Source organism: Carcharodon carcharias, chromosome 11 (genome assembly GCF_017639515.1).
Source record: "Carcharodon carcharias isolate sCarCar2 chromosome 11, sCarCar2.pri, whole genome shotgun sequence".
Classification (NCBI taxonomy): Eukaryota; Metazoa; Chordata; class Chondrichthyes; order Lamniformes; family Lamnidae; genus Carcharodon; species Carcharodon carcharias.
This window is the reverse complement of record NC_054477.1, coordinates 165,627,124-165,647,113: the sequence shown is the minus strand read 5'-3', so window position 1 is coordinate 165,647,113 and position 19,990 is coordinate 165,627,124. Positions and strand designations below refer to the sequence as shown.

Genomic DNA, 19,990 nt, shown 5'->3' with positions numbered 1-19,990 from the left:
GTTCTTTATCATTCATTACTTAGAAGTAAAAATGGACATTTCTCATATTTTACAATATCTAGAGAGATAGAAACTAGCTGAACAATATTCTGGTCATCTCCTGAATAATTTACTCTTAAGAGAAGTTTTCCTGTATCAACTGGGTTGCAACTAGTCAATAAAGAACATGCCAAGTGGAAGGAATAACATATGTTTTAGTCTCTCAGCGCATCTGGGAATAAATATGTCCTGCTGCATAGTTCCACATGTAAACTTTGGAATTGAAAGAAAAACTATTACAGTAATAAATCTACTCAAAATAGTTATATTTTATTAAAATGCACATATTTAATATGTAAAGTGCCAGTTTCATTGTAATGTTGCCCAAATCTTTCAATATTTGTATAAATGTCAACATGAATGTGTTTTTGTCTCAAATTCTAGGTCACATGTTCGGGGATTTCAGCACACCGCAGCTGAACAAAGGAAAGGTGCAACTGATGGACATAAGAAAATGAAAAGGAATCACAAAGTGACTTTTTTGAAATGTCCGCAGCACAAAATACACAAGAGAGTCAAACACCATGGGAGCAGTGAGCCCGTTTGTACTGAAGGCAGTAAAGACAGAAGCAACTCATATGGAGACTTGCCCATTGCACCACCGCTCCCAGAACAGTCATTTTGGAATCAGTCAGATACTCCAGAACAATCTGTGCCCAAACACCACTTTTCACCATACCGGACAGATACTGATAACACAGGACTTATACATTCAAAAGCAAATAATGTAAAGGAATACACAGAACAACTTGAAAGCTTATATGCACGTGGATATTCTGGCCAAAGGTCAAAAAACGAACGAGTTACAACAGAAGCATCCTCTCCCATAATGATTAGCATCAACTCCCATTCTCATCCTAGCCAGCTACCACCCAGCCAAGACTACTCAATCGGGCTGACAGTTAATCAGGCTGATTGCTTACGTGGATTCAGCTCTGTCCCAACACCACTCCTATGTGCGGATTCTGTTGTGAATGAGATTCCTACTTCACCAGTTCAAACTCTACACTCGCATGCTGATAGTGTTCAAGGTGCCTCCAGTTCTCCCAACCAATCTCTACCCACCCAACTTGGCAATGAACCAGACGTATTTAATTATTCCATCCAATCAGAGCTGCTCCATGATGATAATAATAGGCCAGGTATGACTCGATCTTCTATCCAAACACTGCCATCTCAAAATGATAGTGTATCACACACATCTGGACATTTCATTCAATCATTACCCTTCCAAGCTACTGACAACATTCAAGGCATAGCTAGGCTTTCTATTGGGTCACAGGCTACCTGTGGAGAGGAGTATAGAGCACAAGATGAGGGCATTCACTCACACAACTGGGGTAATAGTAAAAAGCCAGTAAAAATACCTACAACACGAATCTTCCATCCTACTGATATAAAGGGAGAAGCTTCCATTAGATCAGGGTCAGTTAATCACAGAAATGATAGACACACAAGAGACAGAAAAATTAAATCTATCAGCCAACAAAAATCAGGTCCCTATTCACCTAGACCTAGTCTCATAGAATCCATGGTATACCCTTGCTGTTACAGTGAATCATTCAAACTGGACAGCAATAAGGCAATTACATTGACTTCATCCATACACAAACCATTAGGTATTTTAACTGATAATAAACAAGCACTGCAGTATTCTCCTGCCCAATTGCCATGTACCTATCCTAAAGGAAACAAAGTACAAGATGATACCTTTCCTATAAAGGACAATGCTCAAAACCAGAAGTCAATAAAAATACCTGTAACCCGAATTTTCCATGGCCATCACAAAAGATCTGACTCTTACAATGAATCATCAGCAGGTAACCAGAGAGCAAATAGGGATACAGGAGCTAGAAGATCAAGATCCATTAGCCCACAAAAATCACACTACTATTCTCTTGGATCAAGACAAAATATATATCCTTACTGCTGTAGTGAAGCACTGACACAGGATAATGGCAAGCATTCACCACGTAGTCAAGTAGCTGATAATAAACAGCATGCACCAGAGTTTTCCATCCAACCGTTACACACCCATGCTGATGATGTACAATGGGTATCTCATTCTTTCACCCCTGTTAAACGTAATGCACACAGTACATGTAATTCATCTTCTAGATCAGTGTCCTGTGGTGTTGATGGTAAGAGACAAGATGCACTTGAAAGCATGTCCAGTTTTCCCATTCTTCTGCCACCTACCCATGATGATGGTAGTGTACGCCAAATATCCAATCCTTTCAACCACTGCCCATCTCCCAATGCTGATGTTAGTACAAGACGTGTATTGGATTTCTCCATCCATTCAGATCCTTGTGTAGCTGATAGTATGAACAGGAAGTCACCAATTAATTTACTGTCTACTGGCATTAGTAATTCATCCATTAAATCATTGCGTGGTCAACACGGGCGGACAGAAAGTGCACCTTATTCTCCCACCCATTCACTGTCCCCTCGTACCAATGACAAAGCATGTGCATCTTATTATCCTGTGCAATCACTCTGTCCTTGTGTCAATGACAGTACACTTGCATCTTATTCTCCCACGGGGTCAACGTCCACCTGTGATCAAGTTAATGTACAGAATACATCCAATTCCACCACCAAATCAGTGCTCACTCCCATTGACATTACTGCACAAGGTGTACCACACTCTTCCAACCAATCACTACCCATGCACTTTGGTGCCAATGAAAAAAGTACATCTCACATTTCCAATGGATCATTACCCAATCATGTTGGGGACAAAGATCACTGTGTTTCCTTCCGAATATCACCAAAATTGTTGGGCAGCAATGAACCTGAATCTGCTACTCAAAGTAGCAATGTACAATACATATTTAATTCTTCCCCTCAGTCACCATCAACTAATATTGATGACACACATGGTGTCCTGTATGTATCAAGGCTATCAATCACCTCAAATTTTGACTGTGATGTACAGAATACATCCACTTTTTCATCTGATCATGTTGTTGATAATGTAAAAACTGTATCCCACCCTTCCAACAATTCACTATGCATCCCTGTCAGTACTGACAAAGGACATATATCCTTTCATTCATCAGCCACCTTTGTCAGTGGTGTTTTACAAGGTACATCCAACTTACTTGTGCAAACGCTGCCCACTCACGTTGAAGATAACCTGGTAGGCAACTCTTGTTCTTTTACCCAGCCATCGCACCTGCAAGTTAATGGTGAGACACGAGACCTGTTGGATTCTTCCATCCAATCACCATCTTCCTGTGTTGCTGCTAACAAAGGTGGAGGAACTGGAATTTCAATCCATTCATCAACTTCTTGGGCTGATAGTAATAAACAAAGTTTATCCAATTCTGTCATTTACTCATTAGCTTCTAATGTTGGTTATCAATTTAGTGGGTCCAGTTCTCCCAACTGTTCATCTCTTCCTTACGCAGATGGCAATGCAGGAATCATATCCAAACCTTCCGGAAATTCACAATCCACTCATATCGATAGTATTGCACCAGCTGTACTTAACTTGCCCATCCAATCATTGTCTACTCATCCAGATGACAGTGCAAAAGGTATTTCTCAGTCTCTGTCCCAATCACCATCTACTAGTGTTAGTGAAAATAGACAAAGTGTATTACAAACATTCAAACCATCCAGTTCTTCAGTTCAGTCTCATTCTACCCGTGATGATGAACAAAATATTTCCATTTCTTCTAATCATTTGTTATCCACTTGTGTCAAAGGTAATACACTCAGTAAATTCAGCTCTTCCCCCAAATTACTGTACACTTATGATCAGGATAAACTTATAACTTATAGATCATTGTCTACACCGGTGGTGCATAATGCACAATGTACATATTCTTCTCCCAGATCACCACTGATTCTTGTTCAGAATGAGGTATCCCCCATCCATCCAATGCACACTTTTGTTAACCAGAGCAAAAAGAATGCATGTCATTCATCAAGCCAAATGCCATCTTCTCATGTTGTTGAAAATATACAGGGTGTAGCTGCTCCTTTTACTCAAGTTTGTACCTGTGGTGATAGTGTGAGAGATGTTGGTTCAACATCACAGTCAACTCACGATAATACAAAAGGTGTCACTCATTCTTCAACCCAATTATCTCCCAATAACATTGGTAAAAGACTATGTACTGTGCATGAAGTCAGACCTCCTGTCAATACACCATCCTCTCACGATGGTTCCACTGCAGCCACTTATTCCATCCACTCACCATCCACCATTCTTAGTAATAATCTATCCAAGTCTCCATCAAAATCACCTTCAATCTACATTCCTCAACAAGTTGTGTCCAATTCATCAATGCAATCACCCATAGATCATTTGTCCTCCCAATCAATCTTCACCTTTTCCCATGATATTATTCATGCTTCAAACAATTCTTCCATGCAATCAATGCACAACTATGTTGATCCTGATTCGCAAAATGGATCGAGTTCTACCCTATCGCTACCCTCTCTTCCTGGCAATATGCAGTGTTTGCCCTGCACATTCAACCAAGTATTGGGGACTCATGATAACATTCAAGGTGTATCTGCATCTTTCACTCAGTCCACCCATGAAGATAATGAACAAGCTGCCCATCCTCCCAGCAAATCACAGCTCAATCCGAGTAATATCAATGATAATGAGGACAGACAAAGTTTATCACGTCAATCCAGGCCTTCCACTCATTCACCCTCACATGTTTTTTATAGTGCAGGACCCGTATCAAGTTCTTCTGTCTGCTCACACTGGTCCAAAGCTGGAAACAGTGAGAAACGTGCAACCAGCCCTTCCATTAATTCACCGTCTGGTTTGGTTCATTATATTTCAAGACCTGCATCTAGTTCTACCTCTTCACAGTCTGAAACTGAACAGTGTGAGCAAACAGTCTTCCCTTCTCTCAACCATTCACAATCCATCGTTATCAAAGATAATATATTGAGTTCAGACAAGTCTTGCCTCAAATCACCACCCACATTTATCAGCGATGGTGATCAAGTTCCATTAATTCCAGCTACCCAATCACCATCTGCTCACGTGCTGGGTAATGCACAAGCTGCTTCTTCTTCAACCAGACCCCTGCTCAATCGTTTTAGTAAAAATGTACACATTGTATCTCATTCACCAACTAGTCAACAAGCTTTCAGGCCTTATGTCCATGTACCACCCTCTCAGGCTCTCCATAATAACACATTAGATACAGCAAGATCTTACTCCAAATCACTGTCGTCTCATGTTAATGATCAAACTGTCTTTGATTCATCTGGCCAATCACAGTCAGCTTACATTAATAGCAATGGGCAAGATACATCACATCATCCCCAATCACTATCCACCCATGTAGGTGATAATTTGCAAAGCCTTTCTCCTCCTTCCCCCCAATTACTGTACTTGCACACTGAAAGTACAATAGGTGACAGTTCATTCACCCACTCCCAAAGCACTCCTGTTAGCAACAAACCACAAGCTGTTTCTCGTACATCCATCCATTCAAAGTCCCATCCAGTTGACAATCATCTGCCGGGCAGTTCCTGTTCATCCACCCATTCCAAGTTCAGTCCTGTTAGTAATAACCTACAAGGCAGCTCCTATTCATCTATCCATTCCAAGTTCAGTCCTGTTAGTAATAATCTACAAGGCAGTTCCTATTCACCCACCCATTCCAAGTTCAGTCCTGTTAGTAATAATCTACAAGGCAGCTCCTATTCATCCATCCATTCCAAGTTCAGTCCTGTTAGTAATAATCTACAAGGCAGCTCCTATTCACCTACCCATTCCAAGTTCAGTCCTGTTAGTAATAATCTACAAGGTTGTTCCTGCTCACCCACCCAATCCCAGTTCAGACCTGTTAATCATAATCTACTCGGTGGTTCCTGCTCACCCACCCAATCCCAGTCCAGTCCAGTTAATAATAATAATCTTCAAGGTGGTTCCAATTCACCCACAAGGTCCTGGTCTAGCTCTGTTAGTAATAATCTATGCAGTGGTTCCTATTCACCCACCCAATCCCAGTCCAATCCAGTTAATAATAATAATCTTCAAGGTGGTTCCAATTCACCCACAAGGTCCTGGTCTAGCTCTGTTAGTAATAATCTATGCAGTGGTTCCTATTCACCCACCCAATCCCAGTCCAATCCAGTTAGTAATAATAATCTTCAAGGTGGTTCCAATTCACCCACCAGGTCTTGGTACAGCTCTGTTAGTAATAAGCTATGCAGTGGTTCCTATTCACCCACCCAATCCCAGTCCAATCCAGTTAGTAATAATCTCCAAGATGCTTCCTATTCACCCACCCAGTCCTGGTCCAATCTGGTTTCTTGTTCCTACACTCACACCCAGTCAAGACCTTATGACAATAATCCACAAGTTGTTTCACGTCCATCCACTCAGGTTGGTGACAGATCAGGTTTATTACGTGTACTGAGGCCTTCCGAGCATTCACAATCACCCCATGCTTTTTATAGTGTAATACCTGCATCCATTTTTTCTGTCCATTCATCAGACAGCAATAATGCACTGGGTGTATCCAGGTGTTCCCCCGAATCACCTACTTATGTTGATGATGGCCAACAAGTTGCATCTAGTTGCACACAATTACTGTCCACTCATGTGCCAGATAATGCACCAGGTTCATCTTATCCTTCAACCCAATCAAAGTACACCCATTCTGATAAAAGTGCACAAAAGTATATACACCCTTCCAAGTTTTCCCAAGTTGCTAAAGAAGCTCAAGGCATGCACTATTCTTACAGCCAAGCACATAGCTCCAATACTTACACAAATCAAGATGAATCTGACTCTTCCAACCAGAGAGAATCCCCTCACACTGCTAAAACTAAGCTGCGAGATTCTGAGTCTTCTGTATCATCATCTTGGCACAAGTATTCTAAGAATTTGGCACCTGGTTTTTCATCACCTGCACCTAGTTCTTCTATATTTCCTTCATCCACTAGTCCTGATGATTCATCGGGTGCATGGAGTTCTTCTACCTATTCATTGCATACCATCAGCAATAATTATCTATCAAGTACATCTAGTTCTCTGATCCAGTCGTCATCACCCAGGAGTGAAGACAGTGCTTCTTTTGCATCTGGATACACAGTTCCTTCATTGTATGATGATTGAGATGACGACATTTTAACTGCAAACAACTTATTTAGTTTGATCTACAATATCTCGGGGACATCTTAGACATCAATAATAGAACATTAGCTGTGATCTCCACCAGTGCATCACAATAGTAACTTCTGTTGATTTCCACAATCCAGGATTTAATATGGGTTTCCAATGATTTTATTCTTACTTAAATGTACCTGTTCAGAAATGTTCAAAAAGATTATACTGCATAGTCTGTTAGAAGTTTTAAAAATAAAGTTAATATGCAGCTTTATAATTTAACTATATTAATTCCTTTGTCAGTTAGCCATTAGTGAAATTCTTTTACAGGTCTATTTTGAGAGCAGAGTTGGCAGTTTTGACTCAGTACAGTCTTAGGCCAGTAATCAACTGGTACATCAGGAAATCGTTTCTCTGAAGACTTAAAAAAAATGGAAAATGTAATCCCGGCTTTATCTCTCCAATCTGGCATTAAAGTGTTTTATGATAGGTTCTGGTTTTCATAAAGCTGCAAAGCAGACTTCATTACAGGGCATTGAATTTCCTGGTGAATTCTGCCCAACTTTGGGTGGTATGGAAGCTGGATGAGAAGAGAAACGGTGACACCAAAATACCGCGTCAAAATAGTCAGAATCATCCTCCTATCATAACAAAGCAGGTCTTCAGGTAAACTGAAATTGGAGGGAGCCCCCAAACAAAAAGGGTCTACAGGAGGTTGATCAAATGGATTTAGGCAGTACTAGTGCCAAAAAATAAATTGTGAACTGCAATACAAATGTAACTTTATAGAAAAAAAACAATTTACAATTATTTATTTCACATTTTAAAAGTGTTGTAAAAGCATCAGGAGATTTACTCAAAAATCAAATAAAACAAATTATCTACACAATGTAAAAACTGAGGGTTTTAATCATTGCATATGTTGAGTTTTTAAAATGAAGCCAACTGTGACACTATAATGTATATTACAGAAAAAGAATGAAGTGCTTCTCCTTAAAAAAGACATTTTTTGGTTACTGAACAAACTTTGTGTTTAGCAGTTTAAAGCATTTTATCATCTGTAAAATAAAATGCAGGTTTAGTTCCGGGAACGATACCCTTTCTGTACACACAGTAAAATACTTTCAGCAAAGCTGCATGTGAAGCTAAAAAAAAAAAGCCAAATGCCAAACTTCAGTTTAATTCAGGAACTAAACATTCATGGATTATAAATAACTTACACTGTTATGTGGAGTTCACTTCTCCCAAAGAATTCAATACTTTATCAGATGATTAATATCTGCCTCTCCTCCTCGTGGTGCAATACATCACTGGCAACCAATACAAACATAGGTTTCACAGGATGGCAGGAAGAGCAGAAATCACTAAGGCAAATGTTACTGTAGCCCTAGTAATAATAGCTGTAAATGTCTCTGGACAACAGTTTACATTGCTGAGCTGCGTTTCCCTCTAGTGCTGCCCAATGAGGCACGCAGCCGAGGGTCCCTCGCTTTGTAATGCTCGTTGAAGTCTAGCCTGAAGTTAAGGAAACGGAGACTTTCATCAGAACTTTTTGTCAATAGTACCAGGAATTGCTGAACAATGTCCTAAGGAAAAGAAAGGAGGGTTAATTACATTAAATCTTATGTTAAAACATTCTAAACTTCTGGAAACGACACATTCAAGCAAATATCCTTCATTAGGAATCTTTGCTGAAAGCAGCATTTCCTCACTAAACTAAATGAAGAAGTAGGAACTAAAGAAATTCTGGGAAGACTGATTGCAGACGTAGGCTGCTCGGTATTCTTTGAATGATATGCATCCTGTGGAAGCTCACAAAAGTGTAGTCCAGCTTAAGTCTGGGGATGATGTGTTCTAAGCATACGCAAGGTCAAAAAGGCAGTGCTTCAGCTTTGAGACTGGCAGCTACACTGCAAATAAACAATTTGAACAATATCCAAGATAGGAGGAAACCCTTACCCCACAGGACATCAGTTAGGGAGATCCCGCTCAAGTAGTGACTCATTTGAGGGCACTCAAGCCGATGATCTGGATAATTTGCCTAAGAAGTATATTTAATAAATTTGACTTAAATAACAAATTTGTATATGAACCAATCAGATACCAGGTATTCGGAATTGAGGACAAATTTAAGTAGGGTAGAATTTTGCACAAATAGATGCTGACTAGGAGCTGGTGAGTTGCAGGTTTAACAAAAATCTATTCGAGAGAGTGCAAATTGACAAATATTTTTACCATGTTTCCTTCAAGGACAGAAGAGGCTATTGCTCTTTACTTTATCTAACCCAGATTGCATTGTTTTACAACAGCTAGTGATCACCAGTTAATACCTTGAATCTACCACCAAGTCTCCACTGCATTATTCATTGGACCCAATACATTTTGCAACACAGATTTCAATTACATACCTGGTAGAAATGGGAGCACACACGTATCTGGGAACACATTTTTGGAATTAACTGTTGGAATTCATGAATCCTTTTATTTTCTGCCTCTTCTTCAACTGATGTTGTTCCCCACTTACCCTAAATGAAGAAAAAGAACTATTTTCCATGGACATCACTAATCAGACTTGTACATTACAGATGTTACCAGGTAACAGAATGGTATCAGAAACAAAGCTTTGGTAGCAGCATTCTATTTTGAGCATGAATGCAGTGTGAGTTAGGATAAAGCCAAATTAGAAGTTTCCTTCCTTGGCCCAGAATGCTCTGGGCCATTGTTCCAATAATTGTTCCTCTACAGTTAGCTGGGCAATTACCTCCTCAGAACAACTTCAGCATCCTTACCCTGGCCCAGTCCCAGGAGCATCTTCCTGTTCCCCTTCATTAGTCCTCAGAATATTTTCCAGTCCCTCAGAACATCCTTGGAACATCTTGCCCTTGGAGCAATGACATTTTTCTTGGTGATTACAGCTCCTTTGATTTGCAAGCTGTGTAACATTCATTGACACCTGGGCTGGGGTTTTAAAGCATACCAGGGAGCGTGTTGTGGGGGCAGTGGCAGTATTTTACCAGTGACAGGTGGCCCCTCTGCCTCCAGCCTCCAGATATAGCCCAGCAACCTCCTTGCGTCTAGAGGGGGAGAAGGTGTAGTCTCCTGATCAGGCACTCTGGCCCACAGAGCACCATCCACCTTAGAACTTAACAGTGCCCTTTGCCCTTAATAGCGATACCCCTCCTCTTCACTGGGGCCTGCCTGCCTGGTCCCGGGCAAGTCTAATCCATCAGAGTTCTGGGGTCTGTTCCATGGCTGTTGTTCATGACTGGGTGCAACACCAGCAGTGGCTAATGCTCTCAGCAGCACTGCTGGGATTGAAGATCTGCTGGCCCCTCGACTGACCAACTCCTGTAGGCGGGATCCCTGCCCTTAAATACACAGGAGCCTTGACAGCAGACAGTTAATTGATGCACGTAAAATTGAGCCCAGTCTCCCTGAACTGGTCGGGGCGAGGTTGCCTCTGACCTTCTGCCAGCTGGGGCCGGGCAGAGCCACTGTCTTCCTGTAAGATCCAGGCACTGGATTCAAATGATTGAGAGAGAGCCTGGACACACTTCTCTAACAGAGCTGTGATTATTGGGTCTGGAGCCTAAATTAGATCACTACCCCTATCCAATTCTGTAAGCTATTATCTTTTTAAACAAAACAAACTAGGTGTTCGAGTCCCAGCTAACTCAGCACAGCTCATAGATGAAACCCAAGGCCTCCCGCTTTGTCCATCAAGGTATGAAATCAGAGACTGCATTCAGAGAGATTTGAAGCATGCCCTTCAATCCAACCAAATATTCTTCCTGAGGAAACTATTCTGTTATGATGCCTCATCAGGGGGAAATGGGAGGTTGCATCTCTAATACTCAGCACCAAATACTACAGTGGGACACAGGCTGCAGCCAAAGACCAGGAGTTTACATCTCCAGTCGGGTGAAGCAGGTACAGCAGAGACACAGTACCACTCTTCTTTGCTGCCATGTATGGTACATCTCCACAAAGCAAACAGTTGTGGCTCTCGATGCTTTGACATCAGATTATAGACCCAGCACAATATGTTGGGGGAGGCAGACTTCTTTCTCTTACTTCTCAATTCCCAAAATCTTTGCAGTCCCATGCAGGGGTTCCAAGGCTCAAGCTCTTGCTGTGAATAAGGGGAAAATGTTTACAACTTTAACCCAAGCCTTGTGAGCAGCATTTGCTATCACTCCTGTCATGATAGAAGCAGCAACATCTTTGCCCAGGTGTATTTTTCTCTTCCTATTTTGCTGGGATTCCTAACCAACAACTTTAGAAGGCTTGCAGTTTCCATGTCAAAATGCTTTCTGCATAAGGAACTGTTTTATCTGAAGTGCAATTATTGAAGAAATGCTTGAATGCATATAAAACTTTTACAGATATAGCCCAAAGTACTTTGCATAAAATGAACTGATTTCAAACTCGGTAGTTAGTTATGCAAGCAAATGTGAGTCACTTTGTACATAGCAAGATCCTACGGGTTGTAATGAGGGGAGAAACCAGTGAATGATTTTGGCAAGGTCAGTAAAAAGGGCTACTCTTGATACAACTTTGCAAACGGATCAAAGCAGCAAAAACCCTTGAAGTGACAGTTTAATCTCATGTACATAAAATAGCCTGAGTAAATTACCGGTTGATCCGACCACTGATCAGATGTGGAAGTTGAATAAAGCATTCAGATCGCGTGAACAAACCCATCTTACACGTGCAACTATCGATTCCCAACCTTGGGTTAGTAGATAGCACTCTTGCCTCTGAGTCAGAAAGCAGTGAAGTCAAATCCCATTCAAAGTCTCGACTACAAAATCTAGACCGAGATTCCTCGTGCAGTACTGAGGCAGTGTTTCATTATCGACGGTCCTGCCCTGAGACATGAAACAGAGACCCCCCTCTCGCCTGTCAGTGGATGCAAAAGATCCCAGGGCATTATTTGAAGAAGAGCAGGGGAGTTTGCCCCAGTGTTGCAGCCATATTTACCTTTTAATCAACATCATTTATCACTAATTATTTGGCTGTTATATAGCTGCTGCTTGTAGGACCTTGCTGTGTGCAAATTAACTGCCATGCTTGCCTAGGTTACAACAGAATTGGTAATGGAAGGCAGAGAATCAGTGAGTGAGAATGGAAGACAGGGGAAACAAAAAGTAAAAATGAGAGAATGTGGCAGTGCTCAAGGGTGTATACTTCAATGAAAGGAGTATAGCAAATAAAGCAGACAAGCGGGAGGCACAGACAGAAATGTGGTAATGTGATATCATAGCTACTACAGAAACATGGTTCAAAGAGGGACAGGTACGACAGCACAGCATTCCTGGTTACATGGTTTTCAGGTGACATAGGAAGGGGAACAGCATTTGTAAGGTGCATTCAGGAGAACCTTTTTGGTCAGTATGTAGCAAGTCCAACAAGAGATTGCGCAGTTCTGGGCTTAGGTTTAAGAAATGAAGCTGGGCAGGTGGAAGGATTGACGGTGGGAGAGCATTTTGGTGCTAGTGATCATAATTCAGTTAGTAAATATTAATTAGTATAAGTTAATATATTTATGGGAAAAGACAAAGATAAAACAGGAGGTAAAGTTCTAAATTGGGAGAAGGCCAATTTTATAAGCTGAGGAGTGATTTAGCAAAAGTGGACTGGAAACAGCTACAGTGTCAGAGCAGCGGGGGGCATTCAAAGGGGAGAATCAATGGATTCAGAGTAAACATGTTCCCACAAAGAAAAAGGGTGGGGTGGCCAAATCTAGAACTTCCTAGATGTCAAGGAGCTTACAGGGTAAGAAAAACTTATGCCAGACACCGAGAACTCAATGCTACAGAAAGCTGAAAGGAGTATAAAAAGAGGGATGAAATCAAAAAGGAAATTAGGAAAGCAAAGAGAGGACATGAAAGAATATTGGCCAGCAAAACCAAAAGAAGTTTTATCAATATATTAAGAGTAAGAGGATAACCAAGGAAAGAGTAGGACCTATAAATGACCAAAAAGGTAAAGTGTGTGTGGAAGTGGAGGATGTGGGCATGGTTCTTAATGAATATTGAGGGGGACAATGCAGGCACTGTGGTTAAGGAGGAGGAGTGTGAAATGTTAGGTGTGATAAACATAGGGAGAGAGGAAGTATTAAGGGGATTAGAATCCTTGAAAGTAAATGAATCACCAGGGCCAGATGAAATGTACCTCAGGCTGTTAGAAGAAGCCAGGGAAGAAATTTCAGAGGTCTGACCATCATTTTCCAAGCCTCAGTGGATACAACCGAGGTGCCAGAATATTGGAGGTCTGCTAATGTTGTACCTTTGTTTGGAAAGGGAGCGAAGGACAGACCAATTTGACCTTGGTTGTGGGTAAATTTATTTGGGATCAATTCTGGGGAACAGGATAAATGTCACTTAGAAAGGCATGGATTAATCAAGGACAGTCAGCATGGATTTGTTTAGGGAAGCTAGTGTCTGAATAATTTAATTGAATCTTTTGACGAAATAACAAGGAGGGTTGATCACAGTAGTGCAGTTGATGTGGTCTACATGCATTTAGCAAGGCTTTTGACAAGGTCCCACATGGGAAAAAACCAACCCATGGGATCCAGGGGAAAGTAGCAAGCTGGGTACAAAATTGGCTCAATGGCAGGAAACAAGGGGAAATTGTTGTTGGATGTTTTTGTGACTGGAAGACTGTTCCCAGTGGGGTTTTACAGGGCTCAATACCACGTCCCCTGCTTTGTGTGGTATATATTAACGATTTAGATGTAAATGTAAGGGGGGAAATGATCAAGAAGTTTGCAGACAACACAAATACTGGCCGTGAGGTAGGTAGTGAGGAGAATTGCTGTAGACTGTAGGAAGATATCAATGGACTGGTCAGGTGGGCAGAAAAGTGGCAAATGGAGTTCAACCCAGAGAAGAGTGAGGTGATGTATTTGGGGAGGTCAAACAAGGCAAAGGAATACAAAACAAATGGGAGGATACTGAGAGGTGTAGGGGAAACGAGAGAACTTGGAGTGAATGCCCAGAGATCACTGAAGGTAGCAGGGCAGGCTGATAGGGTGGTTAAGACAGCATATGGAATCATTTCATTTATTAGGTGAGGCACAGAATATAAGAGCAGGGAGGTTATGCTGGAACTATATAAAATACTAGTTGGGCCACAACTTGAGCACTGTGCACAGTTCCGCTCACCTCATTATAGAAAGGATGCAGTTGCATTCGAGAGGGTACAGAGCAGATTGACGAGGATGTTGTCAGGACTGGAAAATTGCAGCTTTGAAGAAAGATTGATAGGCTGGGATTGTTCTCCTTGGAACAGAGGAAGCTGAGGGGAGATCTGACTGAGATGTACAACATTGTGAGAGGCCTGGATAGAATGGATGGGAAGGGCCTATTTACTTTAGCAGAGAGGTCAGTGACTAGAGGGAGACAGAATCTGGAACTCACTACCTTAAAAGGGTAGTAGAGACAGAAACCCTCAACTCATTTAAAAGGAGTCTGGATATGCATCTCAAGTGCTGTAACTTGCAGGGCTACAGGTGAAATGCTGGAGTGTGGGGTTAGGCCGAGTGGCTCGTTTTTCAGTCAACGCAGACATGATGGGCCAAGTGGCCTCTTTCTGTGCTGTAAACTTTCTATGATTCTAATAGTGACTACACTTCAAAATATTTCCGTGGTTGCCAAGTACTTTCAGATATCCTGAGATGAAAGGTGCTACATAAATGAAAATGATTCAACCTTATAGATCCGGTTATGCCTGCGAGTGCAGCTTGCATCCATCCTTGTTTACTGCAGAGCCAGCTGTTTATAGATCCCTGGTTGTATGGGAAACAAAAAACCCTCAACAATGGATCCATCATACCTCTGCCTGCCGCTCCTTCTTGCTCTCCGCATAACGTAGCCGGTGATGCAGCTCCTCCAGAGCTGAGCGATACATGGAATCTTGAGCACTCTGAAACTCCAGGATTCGATCAAACAGAGCTCGGAGCTGCGTTAACAGTTCCTTGAATGGACATAAACAGGTTTCAGAAACAGGGTTCATTTTTTACCCAGTTAACAGACACAAAGTAAAGTATTCAAGCTCGTTGCCATTCAGAACGGTGGAAGCCCCGATCAGACCTCCATGCTGCAGCATGGTCCTCAGTACCATAGGATATTGCTTTTACTTCCTTCTCACTGACTCGCATCGCCCACGGGGTGATCACCTGACCAAGCAACTCACAGGGTAATCTACTGACTCAGTGACTCCTGCTCCTGGAGTTCCTTGCCCATGAGCTTGAATGCAAACAAAGAGATTTGTGTTTGTGAGCACCACGATAACGCACAGCATTCAGGACTTCACATGTCAGCAATTATTGTACGTGACACTTATCCCATGTAACAAACTCGCCTGGTTTAAATTTGTTCATTTCTTCCATGATCCTTAGATCAGCATGAGATTGTGCAGCAGTTTGATACAACTGAATGATTTGTTAGGACACTGCAGTTAAGGGTCAAACACCCTGCTGTGGTTCTGCAGTCACAAGTAGGCCAGACAGGATAAGCAGAGCATTAGTGAATTAGGTGGGTTTTTACAACAATCCAGCATTTCATTACAGAATTATTAATAAATTCCCCTAGCTGCCATGACGAGAATTGAACTCATGTCTCAAAAGCATCAGTCCAGGCCTCTGGATTACTAGTCCATTCATATTACCACTATGCTACTTTTCCTACACTACAGCAACTTGCCAAGGCTCCTTAGACAGTATCTTTCAAACATGTAACCTCTACCATCTAAAAAAACAACATATGCATGGCATCACCACCAGCAGCAAGCTCCCCCGTAAATCTCACACCACCCTGAGTTGGAACAATATTGCTGTTCACTGGCCCTGGGTCAGAACTCCCCTCCCTAACAGCACTGTGGGTGTACCGAAACCCGATGGACTGCAGCTACCTGCTGCAGGTGATGGTGAGAAAGTGGCTCACCACCACCTTCTCAAGGGTAATTAGGATGGACAATAAATGCTGGCCTTGCGCTCACATCCCATGAATGAATATATCAAAAAAATTAGATTCACTGTGAAGTCTCATTTCTGTAAAAACAAGCTCAATCTCCTGAACCCTCATTCAGTACAGATTTAGGTACCCACTTACATCAACAAAGGCCAATCTCAAACCACTTACTTCAGAGTTACTATCCAGCAGACACTGAGAGATTATCGTGTTGAGAAAAGCTTCATGAGCAGCAGTAATGTGATCAAGGTCCTGAGCCTGCTGCATCTTATTCCACAGCTCATCCCAGGAACATTCCAATACCTGCAAGAAACACAGCTCACCTCAATTATCCTGCAATGACATCCCCACTACTTTATTCAGAGGTACAAGTTCTTAAGCTACCGAGACTGGCCAATTTCTCATCTCTAAGCATTGCCTCTTTCAAAACTGAGATCAAGTTTCCTTATACCTTGGGCCCCTGATGGCAGTCCCCCATCCCCAAGCGCCCTACTCCAAATCCTCCCACCCCCACCTGCCATTAGTCCTATCAGTTCCTCTTTGAACTGCTTTCAGCCCTTGTGACACTGGCCAAAGTTGGTCACTAAATTCAAGGTGGATTTGCCCAGAACTTAGTGTTTTTTGTGGAATTTCATCTGGCCTTTCCCCGCTGTGCTGACCTCTTATCTGCTGTACAATAAACAAATACAATGAGACTTAACGAGTTTAACTCCAAAGGCAAAACCTTAAAACGGAGCCTCGCAGGATAGCTGAATCCTCATTCCAGAGTTCTCAGCTGAGCTCCATAATTGTGGAGTGAGTTCAGAGGCACAATGGTCCCAATTTGCACGTAATGTTTGTAAAATACCCAGCCCAAAGGCAACACCCAAAGACCAGATTGTTCCCCAACCCATTTCTTCCCTATCAGCCAAAGAAAGCTCAAGATCAGAGAAAAGTGGGAAGAAAATGGAAGGGTTCCTAGGGTCATTGACAAAAGAAACAAACTCTTAATACAACTGGAAAAGTGAATTATGTAAAAGTTCTTGGATTATATTGAATGCACATTGCAGACAGAGTACCTCAACAGGTGTGTACTGGGTAACCACATGTTGACTGCCCGTGTGGAAATGTCCGGTTTCCTACTCCCAAATCACACAAATCATCATTTCATCTCAGCCTGAGGTGCAATACAAATAACTAGCTACTTACAGATGATTTTTTCACACCAAGTGTTTGAAACAGAAAGATTTCACAAGGAGCTAAGACAGAGACTGAAGTATCATTTGCAACGGAATTGATTAGGATTTGAAAAGGAAGAATATAAAAAAGGACTTGGGATAAGGGCAGGGAAATTGAATCAGAATAAACAGCTCTGACTGAAGAGTTAGCAAAACGATATATGCAAGACAGGCCGAACAGTCGCCCTGGGCTGAAATTTCTGTGATTTCCTGTGACCTCACCAAAACGAGATGCCTGTAGGGCTTGAAGAGCATAATTATGGGGCTGGGGATGCATTTCTAGAATGAGAAAACCTATAAGCAGGTAATTCATCTTCAATTTGCAGTCTCTGTACAATAGTTATATGCACAGGAGCTGCACACAATGAGGCATCAGCTCTGCACAGCAACAATCCGCAGGTTAATTCACCAAGAAATGAGTGCTACCAGACTCTGTACTGAGAGCAGTGACGGAGTGAATGCTATTGGACCGTGTACTGAAAGCAGCGAGGGAATCAGTACACAGACCATCCAGTAGCACCAACTCCCTCACTACTTTCAGCACACAGATAGTACTGTAGCACTCACTCCCTCACTGCTCTTAGTGCAGCAGAAAGTCTGGTAGTGCTCACTCCTTCAATATTTTCAGCACACAGGCCATCAATAGCATTGAGAGTACTGAGGGAGGGAGTGCTACCAGACTGCCTGGTGTACTGAAAGCAGTGAGGAGTGGGTGCTAGCGGACTGATGGGTCACCTTCTTGGGGACTGACAGCATTGAGGTGGGGTGTGAAAGCAGCACTACAGCCGTCAGTGATATGGGTGACTAGGACCCTTTTCAGCTGGTTTTTCATGGAAGGGAAGTGAATGGTGAGGGAGGGGGTGGTGGGTGGGGAGGGTGGTGAATGGACCCTCACTTTAGCAAGTGGCAGTGAGTGGACTGGTGTGTGTTAATGGATCCTCACAGCAGCTGGTATCAGTGAGTGAAGGTGGGGAGCGTGAATGGACCCTCACTACGGCTAGTGGCAGTGAGGGAGGGTGGGGACGTGTGTCTTCCTCACTGGTTCCTCACTGTAGCTGGTGTCAGTAACACCAATAAAGCCACAACAGCATCATGCAGAGCTGACAATATTATAGTACATGCAGGAGAGGAATGAATTATAGATAGTCATGGTCTTACATTACTCATTAATAAAAGATTACTTTGTTGAACAGTCAAAAACCTACCACAAAGCAAACTTCTATATAAAATGTCAGATTAAATTTGAAATGTCAGTTTGCAAACATAATTAGTTATTGAGGAAAACATGAAGAATACTGGCAATATATCTGAAACAGAAACCTAATTCAGTAACAAACTTACACCTTTTGTATGATCCTTATTGGACATACCTCGAACGTGATGTAATACTGCATCTGATGCACAAAGTGTACCATTTCCGAAGCTAGGATATGACACTGGTGGAGCACCCCTGACAACTCTGAGGGAGAATACAAAATGGAATGAACTTCACAACAGTACAAGAACATTTAGACCTTAAGACATCAGGCTTGAGGGGGAGCAATCAGACACTTGATTGCAAATAAATTTTCTTTTTTAGGAGGATCAATTTTTCATGAGGCAATGAAGCATCTGACAAGTACTTACCATTAATTTCGTGCATTAATTCTTAAATAGCCTGTACTGACAGAAGCTTTTCAAAAAAGCATGAGGTTAAATATAAACTAGAAAAGTGCTGCTAGCTTGTCAGCTAGAGTTACATGAGCTAACAAGACACACAGCAGTTGCATCTTCATTCCAGTGGTGTGCAATCCAGTTCCAAAATTTAGATAAAACATCTTAAACTCTGTGGCTCTGAACATGTGGATTCAATATTATATCAGTCACTCTTACTGTCCATGAATTCTGAACTTTTCATCTATTTGGCACTCATTTAAGAGACTGGATAATACTTTCACTCCTACCACTGGCATCTGAAGCCCCACCCTGCAGCGTGCACCAGTCAGGCCAAGAACGTGGAAGAGGGTTAAGTCTGTGAGCCCGTTGAGCCTGTTCCTTCATTCAATGAGATCATAGCTGATCTATATCCTACCTCCATACACCCATATATCCCTCAATATCTTAAGTGAACAAAAATCTGAAAATTGCAAATTTAAAATAAACTAATCTGGCATAAGTTGCTCTGTGTGGAAGAGAATTTCAGACTTCCACCTGTGTGTGTAGAAGTGTTTCCCAACTTCACTCTTGAAAAGTCTGGCTTTATTTAGAATGTTATTTATAACATTTAGACCATGGCACCTAGTCCTAGGCTCCCCAACCAGCAGAAATAGAATCTCTCAATCACTGTGCCCCTTATTGTAAAGTCATGGAGTCGTTTACCGCACAGGAGGCGGTAATTTGGCTGCCAAGTCCATGCTGACTTCCCACAGAGCAATACAGCCAAGTCCCAGAGGATTGGAGAATGGCCAACGGAACACCCTTATTCAAAAAGGGAGGAAGACAAAAAACAGGTAACAATAGGCCAGTTAGCTTAATATCTGTCATTGGGAAAATGTTGGAGTCTATTATAAAGGATGTAATAGCAGAGCATTTAGAAATACATAACCTAATCAAGCAGAGTCAGCATGGCTTCATGAAGAGGAAATCATGCCTAACAAAGTTATTAGAATTCTTTGAGG

The 19,990-nt window shown here is 41.9% G+C and overlaps 1 protein-coding gene across 2 annotated transcripts in view; it reads right to left on the bottom strand.

The window, feature by feature from the left end:
- Positions 1–7,935: 7,935 nt before the first annotated feature.
- Positions 7,936–19,990, bottom strand: part of tubgcp3 (tubulin, gamma complex associated protein 3) — a 114,928-nt gene continuing 102,873 nt past the window's right edge. The window contains exons 18-22 of one of the 2 annotated variants that reach the window (XM_041199494.1): positions 18,704–18,792; positions 16,288–16,419; positions 14,981–15,121; positions 9,547–9,663; positions 7,936–8,724 (exon numbers count right to left, since the gene is read on the bottom strand). In XM_041199494.1, coding sequence (XP_041055428.1) covers positions 8,563–8,724; positions 9,547–9,663; positions 14,981–15,121; positions 16,288–16,419; positions 18,704–18,792 — 641 coding nt within the window. In that variant the 3' untranslated portion in view covers positions 7,936–8,562. The remainder of the gene's footprint in view (positions 8,725–9,546; positions 9,664–14,980; positions 15,122–16,287; positions 16,420–18,703; positions 18,793–19,990) is intronic. The other variant, XM_041199495.1, reaches the window with a different exon arrangement.